The sequence below is a fragment of the Oryctolagus cuniculus genome, chromosome 15 (genome assembly GCF_051225735.1).
Source record: "Oryctolagus cuniculus isolate XC-2025 breed Fujian yellow rabbit chromosome 15, ASM5122573v1, whole genome shotgun sequence".
In the NCBI taxonomy this organism is placed as follows: domain Eukaryota; kingdom Metazoa; phylum Chordata; class Mammalia; order Lagomorpha; family Leporidae; genus Oryctolagus; species Oryctolagus cuniculus.
Window position 1 is genome coordinate 11781585 of NC_142881.1, and position 10242 is coordinate 11791826.

The window sequence follows — 10242 nt, forward strand, 5'->3', positions numbered from 1 at the left end:
GCGACAAAGCGTCCGTTCCCTGCCCCAGGGCGACTTGACTGACAGGGAGGGATGCCAAGTCCTAGGAATGGAAAGCGGTCGTCCAGGAGGCTGTGCGGCTGCTGCTGGGAGAGCTCAGCTCACTGGCTCCTTGTCCTGGCTTTGGTGTTTGGACGCGCCCCTTCAGCCCCTGGGTTTTGCAGAAAGGGTTTCTCAGGGTCAGCACGTAGGGCGGGCGACCTCTGAGAGCTTCCCCAGTGTGGGTTCTCTCATACGAGGCCTGCGATGATGTGCTTTGCAGGCTAAACTAGCAGAGTGGCTGTGAGTTCTATGTTTCATGTTTTTGCTTTCTGCATACTTACCTAGAACATTTTCTTCCTTTGCTCCCTTGCTTTTGTTATACACATTTTACTAATTTTTGCAATTTTTTATCATGGTCACATTCCAGAAAATCTTGCAAAGTTCAACTATAATAAGTTTTTTTTAAACTATAATGAATATAAAATTCTTGTGATTCTCTGTAGGAAAAAACCTATTATCACCAGATCTTTAAGGATGCAGTAATATTGTATATTTTCAGAATCTGGACTCTTGGCACTTGTACATATCTTTACCTTTTTGAGTCCTTGGCATCAAGGAGAGAAGTTGTGGGAAGGAAACTACGTGGGTTGTTTTAGGTATACCTGTATCCACATGTGGTAGGGGAGTGTTGACTCACATGCCTGGCTGGGGCTAGGGATGGACATTTGTCTCTCAAAGTTTCTGAAACCAAATTAAATTTCAGGAAAGCTGGCCTTGACCAGGTTCAGGTCAGTAAGTCTCCAGTTTCAGCGCAGTAAGGAAGCAGGTGGTTTTTTTTTTCTTGGCCCAAAGATTAGCATTTATTCCTTTTTTGTTGTGGCAGCTGTGTTTGTGTGGGGGCACTGAATAATCCACTGATAGCTCTTCTGGAAGGGCTCAGAGAAGCTGTGTAGGCAGGCCTGGGATTTCTGCTTTCTTGTGGTTAGGGAGAGGAAGGACCCCTTGGAAATCATAGAATGTAAGTAGCTAGTTTTCCTGTAGAAATAGAGGGTATTCTTTTCATATACAGAATGAGGCCATTCAATTTATGAGGCTGTGTTAATTTTACTTATTCAGTTTAGAAGACTAATATATGGTTCAAAAATAAAAGTAAAAGTACACATTGAGAACTTTTGTTCCCACCTGTCTCCATGTCTCTACCCTCTTGAGTAACCATTAAGTAATTATTTCTGGTCTTTTGCTATTACACACAGTCTTACAGTGAATAACCTTGAATATGCATAATTGTTGCACGTCTGTCTCAGAGGTGGAGTGATGGGGTCCAGAGTAAATGTAGTTGTGATTTTGATCAGTATTGCCCAGTTACCCTCCAGGGAGGATTGTGGCATTTTGCATATCCACAAACAAAGCTTAAAAATGTGTGTTCTTCATGGCCTTGCTTGTACAGAATGTTGTGGCACTTGGATTTTTGCCAGTCAATCAGATATTAAAATAATCAAATTAGTTTAATTTTCATTTCTCTTTTTATGAATGAGGCTGAGTGTGTTTTCCCATTTGCTTTTCTTTTTGGACAAACTGCCTGTGTATGTCCTTTGTTCATTTCCTATTTGTTTTTACTATCTTTTTTTCCTTCCCTGGTTCTGTCCACAATTAGGCAGGCCCTTGTTGGGTTGGCCCCTGATGATGGCACTGCTCTTGGCAGAGTCCCAAGGCAGGACAGAGCGTTGCTTGGCAAGAGAGAGGGAGCACATGCATCTGTGCTGGGTCCGTGTGGTCTATTAGAAAGCCACCAGGGTTTCCAGGGGGCTCCACCCGAAGGACCCAGTCCAGTCCAGTTACCCCCCAAAGGCTCACCTCCAAACACCATCACTGGGCTAAGTTCCCGTACTCTCAGTACCATTAACATAAGACTTATCACATGGGCCTCTGGGGGATGTACAGAATCCAAACACAGCAGTAAGTGAGTGATGTTTTTAGGCTTGCCATAATTTTGAAGTCTTTTATGCTTTTACTGATATTTTATATGAATGTTTGCTTTTAATTTTAGAGCTGAGTTTACTATAGATATTTCTGAGAGGCAGTGTGGGAATGTAGCTTTGCGCCTTTCTGGGCATCTTGAGTATACCTTCAGAACAGAGTGTGTTTGAACACAGTCAGTGACATTGTCCAAATCCTGTTGGAACTGGAGGGAGAGAACAGGGGACAGGACTGCTCGGTGTGTGGTAGCTCTTTTGTCAGGTTTGCTTTGGATGAGGTGAGCAAGTGACTCCATGAGTAGCCTTAGGCAACATTGCCTTTGTAGTGAAGGGCTGACAGGGCACTGGCTGGTTGGCCAGCCAAGGCCAACTCAGTCGCATTGAACAAGTGCCTGGGTTTCTTGGTGTAAACTGAGTTTTGGTGCTCTTAGTGGAATTCTGTTACACAGCTTCTGGCTGAGATTTAAATGTTAAGCAGTATTCTAAGAGGTGATAAAATGTTTTACTTTGTAAGCTCCCTACTGGGTGATTTTTATAATTACATCATATTGTTATTATAGATTTACTGTGAGGGTTGAACCTGCCTCATAAACTGCTCTGACAGGTGCTTTGCAGAGAAGAATGTCAACACTGCTGTTCTGTGCCCACTGCTGAGCTCAGCCTTCGCAGTCAGAGGGATGTGTGCGCAGCATCCTTGGTGGCTGTGGAACTGCCTGTCCTCCCTGGTGCTTGAGGCTCCCTCCCTCTGCCCTGTCGGCCTTCCTCCCTTCTTGGCTGGATGGCGTCCACTGGTAGGAAAGAAAAAAACTGGAGACTGAAACACAGGCTGTTTAATAAGAATGGTATTAACCGACTGCTCTGATAGGTGTGCTCATTTCATGGTTCCTGCCTCGCCAGCCACACAAGTCCTGTTCAGTGTTGGACACTGCGTATTTATTTAGGAGGCTTTTCTCTGAGGTAGAGATCCTGAACAGGCAAACAGTGGCTTTTATGTGAGTGACTCAAAGTAAGTCCCTGAAGTAATGGGTGGTGTTGTCAGAACATCCTGTCTTGCTGCTGGTGGCAGATCTCATTTGAGGGGGTGGGGCTTTATTGAAAGGTGATCTTTGGGCATGGGTAGGCTTATTTTGAAACTAGAATTAGCAGGTAAACAACATTTTACTTCTAAGCCATACCTGCAAAATTGAATGGATTGAAGAGAGTGACAGTTGGATATCATCATATCACGGTAAGGAGCTTCTGAAATTCAGGACCTCAGCTCGGCCTCCTGAAGACAAGCTTATGGTCCCCTTCGGAGGGGACCAGGTAGCTTTCACCATGTTAGAGATGAAGTGCTCCATCTGAGCCGGGGTTACCCACATCTGAGGAACAAGACACGCCTGTGGACTTTCTCACTTGGTAGCAGGGTCTGGTTTTGAGGGCTGGCCTTCTGTACTTGTAGGATCACAGAACAGCTTTGGCAGCCTCTCAGGTACTTGTGAAGAAGTGGGTAAAGCTGTCACCTACAGCGCCAGCATCCCATATGGGCTACAAGTCAAGTCTGGAACTGGAACTGGTGCCCAGATGGGATGCTAAGCTCACTGTGCCACAATGCTGGCCCCTCAGTAATTTTTTAATTCACCAAATATTTATTGAGTGTCTAGTAACGTGGGAGGCACTTGGTGAACAAATTCCTGTTTTCATGGAAGTTACATTGTGTTGTTGGGAGATAGATAGTAAGAGTAAAGTATAATTTCTGGTAGTGAGTGCTGTTAAGAAAATTAAACAAAAAGGCATTGAGAGTGAGTGGCCTGGGCACAGTGAGTGCTGTCCTGGCTAACTTGGTAATGGGCCTTCTAAGAAGGAGTCATTTCAGCCTGGTTGAGGGCACCTAGAAGATGATGATATGGTAAAGTGGCTGCCTGGGGGAGGCAGGCGTTGTAGGCAAAGATAGTATTCAAAGGTGCCAACCTGTCCAGGGACAGGTGAGAGCTAGGGAGGCTACTGTATTATGCACAGGGGTGGAGTGGTGGAAATGAGGTTGGCGATGGAGGCAAGAGCCATGTGCCAGGGCTGGGAGAAACTGTAAGGGGAAGCCACACAAGGGCTTTAATTGGAGCTGTGAACTGATCTTATGCTACAGTAGAAGATCACTCAGGCTCTTGACTAATACTCAGACTTGTGCAGTTGGGTCAAGGAGGGATGTTAATGGCTAGGATTCGGCTTGTAGCAGTGGAGTTGGTGAGAAGTGTTTGCAGGCAGTATGCCCCCGAGTGAGGGAAAGAGAGGAATCAAGGATGACTTTGGATTTTGGCCTGAGTCCTTGGGTCAGTGGTGGGGCCCTTTATTGAGATGGAAGACTAAGGAAGGAGTGGCGTCGGCATTGTTCTCTGGCCATGGAATATTTGCAGTGTGTCTAGACCTTCCAAGGGGAGATGATGCGGCAGTTGGACCTGCAGATCTGCGGCACTGGGAAGAAATCAGAGCTGGAAATACAACCTGGAAACCACAGGCTTGGGAGAGCATTTAAAGTCGCAGGGTGACAACCTCCATCCTAGACTAGAGAAGAATGTGTATGGAGAGGAAGAGATGGCCCAGGTGGAGTGCTGGGCAGAGCAGCATGCAAGGCTGAGATGGGACAGCAGGTGAGGGCAGGTCCCAGAAGCCTCCGGAGGAAAAGTGGCTCAGAAAGGGAGCGCTCAACTGCATTCATGCTGCTGAGAGACCGGGAAGGCAGAGCTTGTGAACTGGTCATTGCTGCTCATTGCGTGAGCATTAGCAATTGGATTCCGGGTGAGGAGCCAGAAAGGCAACACTAGGAGTTACAGGTAGTACAGAACCTTATCAGGACCCATCTTTCCTGGTTCGGTTAATACATGTAAGGGTTCATGTTCCGCCACTCACAAAAAGTGTTAAGGTACATCAAGGTTCTGAGATTTTTTTAAAGACTTTAAGCAGTTTTTGGTTTCACTGAGCTTGTAAGTTATCTTCTCCTGTGGAATTACGCAGGGCCCCACAGTGCTGACCGCAGAACTCAGAGTCATTTTGAGAAGATTAGTGTAAACCGAGTTCTGTGTCTCATTGTAAACATGGGTGTAGATGACCCTTCTCCCATTTACTAGCTTTCTGTATTTGAAAGACTGTACCATTTAGCTAACACGACTCTGCTTAGGTTTAATGTCTATTTTAAAACGGTTTGCTGGGTTAGAACTAAAATATCAGCTGCGCTTCTGTTGTCTGTGCTGTCAGCTCCCTCTGCTGCTTTGGTGCGTGAAGAGTCAGATTGTCAGCTCTGTGACTGCTGCCTTTCTCGTTTCTAGAGGTGACCAGTCCCGGAAGAGAGCTGGGGACGAGTTGGCCTATAGTAAGTAATGGCGTCCTGTCGTCGCTCCGTGCTCTGTGGTGCGTGTGCGGAGTCTGGGGCCCGTGGCGTTCTCAGAGGCACCGTGATGCTCAGCCAGGCCGCCCTTCTAGCTGTGACAGCCCTGCAGTCCAGTTGGTGGCGCTGGTTCTCTGGCAGATGCCGAGAGGCCACCGGGTGCTTTAGTCTCACCCACAAGGGTCATGACCAGTCTCACTTCCCGATAATCCTGACACCTTTCCACATGGTTTTGAGGTTCATTTTTTTTTTCCAAGTGCTCTTGAGAAGGGTGAGAAATGAGTGCCAAGCAGGTAGACCCCGGCCATTCTCAAGTGCCATCTGCCATGCATCCTTCTGTGTGGTGTTTTTTTCAGACAGCTCGTCAGCATGTGCAAGTTCCCGGGGGTACAGATAGTGATGGCGTGAATGTTCTTCCCTTCCTGAAAAGAGGACACACTGGAGACTGTATTCAGAGCACAGCAGAGCCTGCGACACTCCGGAGCTCGGGCACAACGCTGTTCTTGGAAGAGGATGCTGGACTTCTTACTTTGGTTTGCAATTTTAAATAACAAAAAAACTAACAAAAAGCAAAAACATAAAAACACTTGCTGCTAGACTTGGGGGTGATTTTGAAATGGGACAATCTTTTAATGAGTTTACTACAGAGTCTGTAAGTAGCAAGCATCTTGGAAAGTGACCCTTGCTAAGTGAAATCTGACAGCCAAATTCTGTAGCTTCCTCCAAAAATATGAGCGGAAGAATCTTTTTCTTTTTCTTTTTTTTTTTTTAGCACTTGTTTTGTTCATGTGTGGATTTGGTATTTCGGCAGATTGATTTCCCATGTCAAGATACCTTTTGCTTTAAAACCAAACAGGTCATTACAATACAGTATTTTTCACCCATAACCAAAACAACTGCCTTTAAAAGAGTTGGTCTTTGTTTAGCATTAGAAAGTCTCGTAAGAGGAAAATGCTAACTCTGCTCCCCCCCATCAGGTCACAGTTTTTGCCTACTCTGTGCCTTGAGCTTTGTGCACTTTGCAACTGCGTGACCATGTTGTCACGCTTCCTGGAGAAGTTCTGGTGTCCCAGACAAACCCACCGACTCGTCAAGTGAGACTGTGGCAAGATGCTCCTTCAGTGGGAGGATGGAGGGGTGTTCCGCAGCGGTCAGGCTTCCCAGTGCTTCGCCAGGACATGCTTGTGTTGCTGTGGGGACCAACTCTTATAGAGCATTTCCTTTCCCTCTGTCACTTAGCAGGATTTCATTCGCTGCTGCTGTGGCGTTGGCCGTACCCTAGTCTGGGGGGACGGGGCTTCATGAAAGCTCCCCTCTTAATATTGTTGAGAATTATCCAACCATCAGAGCCATTTCCTGTGATCTGTGGGAAGCAGAAGTAGTTACCAAATCCAAATATAACCAGTGGTGTGGGGCTCCTGCTCATTTGTGTTTTAAATGGGTGACGTAAGTACTAAAGAGTCTGCGGCCTGCGTCTTTCATGTGTTGTGTTGAGTCTAACAGGGAAGAAGCAGCACTGCTGTTTCAGGGCCGCCTTCCAGCTGTGGCAAAGCTGTCTTCTGTTCCCCACACTCAGTGCTAGTCCAGTCTTCCCAAAAGTCTCTGGGGCTGTTCTAGTGGTTTTTGAAAGACAAAGGAAAATAGAAAGACGTGGAAAGGGAGGAAGATGCTGTTCTCAGTGTTTTTGAATCTCGGTTGAACACGGGCTTCACTCCTGTGGGCTACATCAGGCTAGTAATATTGACCTCTTGAGGGAGCTTGGGACGAGGGTGGGTGTAACCGGGGGCACTGTCAACACTTGAGACTGTGGGTTGTTCACAGACCTGCCTCTGTCCACTCAGCTTGGTGTTCTTTGGGAGGTGGCGCAGTGAGAGAATTAGAACTGGGATATTGAAAAGAAATGGGTCCTCTAATAATAGAAAACCTTGATTTGTGAAACTACCACACAGAGAAGCCCACAGTGAAGGTTGTCCGATGTACGTGCTTACAACCAGAGCTGGTGGAGTTTGTGGAAGACTTGAATTGTACTCAAGTATGTGAGCATCCTGGGTTGTTTTGATGGACACTGAACTACTTGGAGAACACAGACAGGTTCTCACTGTCACCTGTTCAGCCTGATTTGCTGCACCAGTAACATCCTAGTGTGGAGGAGGAGTTTCATTTTATCATGAAGTCCAAATTTTACTTTCTCAATGGAAGGCTTGCTGCAGACTTAGAAATAACACCCGAACTGAATTCTCTCCTGAGTGAATATTGTTCTGAAAGAAGTAAAGTGGGAATGTTTCTTTAAGTGTAGATGAATCCTTCAGTATGTTCATACCCAAATGCTTTTTTCTGGGAGAGAGCATTCTTTTTTTTTTTTTTTTTGGCCAATAACAGAAGAACTTTCCCTATAAGGCATTGTATTATATGAACTGGCATTAAAATCTTTGGATGTTTTTGCATCAAGTGAATAGAGAAATATGTTCTTTTTATTGTTTGTATTAACAAAAAGTAGACAATGTACGGTTTGCGAAATTTAACTTTTCTAAGTGTTTGTACAGTGGCTATGAGAAGAGCTGTGGCTTGGTCCCACAAAGCTGTGGTTGGAAAAGGCACCTCTCCCCGCACTGTGTCTTGCTTGTTACACACCTTGACCCCACGAGGTACTTGACAGTATAAAGAGCCCATTTTTTAAAAAAAATTATTTTAAATTTAAAATGACCTTGCTTATTTATTGGGTTTCTTGGTAAAATTCTTAGTTTATAACACGAAGAGATGAAATTGCGTCCCCAGTTGCATTGACGAAGCACTGTTTGCCAGAGGTGTTGTCTTCCCGTGTTGACTTGTGTTCTTGTTGCCAGCACGGTAGGCAGTTACCCATTCCCGTTAGATGCTGTCTTCTGTATGCAATCATTGAAGGTCTAGATTATTGAAGCCAAAAAATTGTGCATGCAAGTGGATTGGTTAGTTGACACATGTAATTGATTTGGCTAAACTGACTGATCTGTGTATGTGCAACCTGAAACTGAACTGTTCAGAAGAAAACCAGGTCAATCATCATGAAATAATGACACATGGAATGCTTGTTTGAGAGATGGTATGAATTTTAAAGGTTGGCCTTAAGCTTCAGCCGTGGTGTCATCTCATGGCCTCTGCTGTCACAGCTGTACCCAACCCGACAGGAATTACTGGAAGCAAAACCTGTTGGGACTCTTAGCCTGACAGTTCACAGGCAGGGTTAATGGTAACAAACACAAGCCTGGATTCATGTGTTGTGCACTATTTTGTGGCAAATTTATTTCCGTCCCTTTTAAAGTTTGCAGCGGTTACACTCCCTTCATGGGGGTCTAGGACGAATATTAATTTGTGGGCAGATGAGATTGCAGGAGAATGATGTCTGTGGCCATGAACACTGCCTCGCGTTGCCAGTGGTCACACCTGTTCCTCCCCTTGCGGCACACCAGGCTTTCTTTCCAGTTGCAGATTTGCACACATAAGTAGTTCCTCAGGAAGAGTTTGCACTTGGATCACCTTGCAGTATTTGTACTGACCAAACAAGGGATCTGAAGGTTTTTCAGCACAAAAGGATGACTGCAGAGCTGTGGTCTGTACACCTACTAGCAGAGGTAATGGTGATCTGGCAAGCAAAATTGGTTTCTGCAATTATGGAGTGAGCAGGAGCACTTGTAGCATAGTATTTAAATAATTCTGTTTAATCTCCCTGTAAACGACCACCCTTCCAGATTTTGTTTTATTATTGAGGCTGACTGTATTTTCTTATTCTTTCTTCTTCCCCTCCCCCCGCCACCATGGCAGTTAATTATTTTTATGATTATTATGCAGGAGGCATTGCCCTTGAGCTAAATGCTTAATCAGCTATTATTAAAGTAATGGAGTATTGTTTTATGAATATACACTAATCTGAGAAATTAAAAAACTTTATAACTAAAAAGCAAAACAAAAAAACCTATGTTAGCTATCCACTCATTGTTCTGGGTGTTTGATGTGATTTTTTAAATGGTGTCTCATTGAGCTTTTTAGGAATTTTTGTTTTAATCCAAGTCTAGGCCTCTTAAGGGGACATCAGAATTCAAGGTTAGATGTGAGTCCTTGACTGACACCTCTGAGAGATTTATAGGACCTTTCTGGTTGTGATTACGGTTTTCAGTGAACTTGCAGGAGATGAAGTTGCCTTTTCTCAGAGGTTAGAATGAGGTCATGAGAGCTGGTGCAGAAATGCTCTCCTGTTAAATTTCCTGTTGGGATTTGCCTTCGTTTCTGGCCACTAGAGTTTGTGAAAGGAGCCCTGTTTGTTTCCAAGGGAAGTGATTCCTCTTCTGTCCCCAGTGTTCATCACAGCCACCGACACCTTCCCTCCTCCACTAGCCAAGAGAGGCCTGTCAGGACCCCTTTGCAGAGCTGAGTGGCCCACAGGGGCATCCACCATTTCTGCTTATGTGGACGGAGTGGCCTCGGGAGAGCTCACCAGACTCCATCCCTACAACCTTCCCTGCTGGTTGGAAGTTATCTTCATTACTGGTTGGACTTGCATTGTTTAGAAACATGTTAATGGCTTACTTCTGGAAAATTTATAGTGTGGCTCTGGGGTTAAGAATTCTGTGGTTTGGAAAAAAATAAATATTTTTTATTGATTCTCACATGTCATTTCCATGTTGTGACTATGTACTAAATACAATAAGACTGTGGGTATATTCTCTTTGGAGGGTGTTTTCTTGTTTGTTTGCTTGTTTGTTTTTTTCTTTTCCAAAGATGTATGTATTTGTTTGAAAGGCAGAGAGAGAGAGAGAGGTCTTCCATCTGCTGGCTCACTCCCCAAATGGCCACAGTGGCCAGGAGCCTGGAGATTTTTTTTTTACAGAGGGCAGTAAACTTCTCTCAGTAGTCCCATTTGTCACTATGACAACC

The 10242-nt window shown here is 45.0% G+C and overlaps 1 protein-coding gene across 7 annotated transcripts in view; it reads left to right on the plus strand.

Annotated features, from left to right (window-relative positions):
• Positions 1–9974, plus strand: part of CACUL1 (CDK2 associated cullin domain 1) — an 81378-nt gene extending 71404 nt beyond the window's left edge. For 6 of the 7 annotated variants that reach the window (XM_051824216.3, XM_089314249.1, XM_089314251.1 and 3 more), the window contains exons 8-9: positions 5276–5319; positions 5691–9974. In XM_051824216.3, coding sequence (XP_051680176.1) covers positions 5276–5319; positions 5691–5731 — 85 coding nt within the window. In that variant the 3' untranslated portion in view covers positions 5732–9974. The remainder of the gene's footprint in view (positions 1–5275; positions 5320–5690) is intronic. The other variant, XM_051824215.3, reaches the window with a different exon arrangement.
• The last annotated feature ends 268 nt before the right edge of the window (positions 9975–10242 follow it).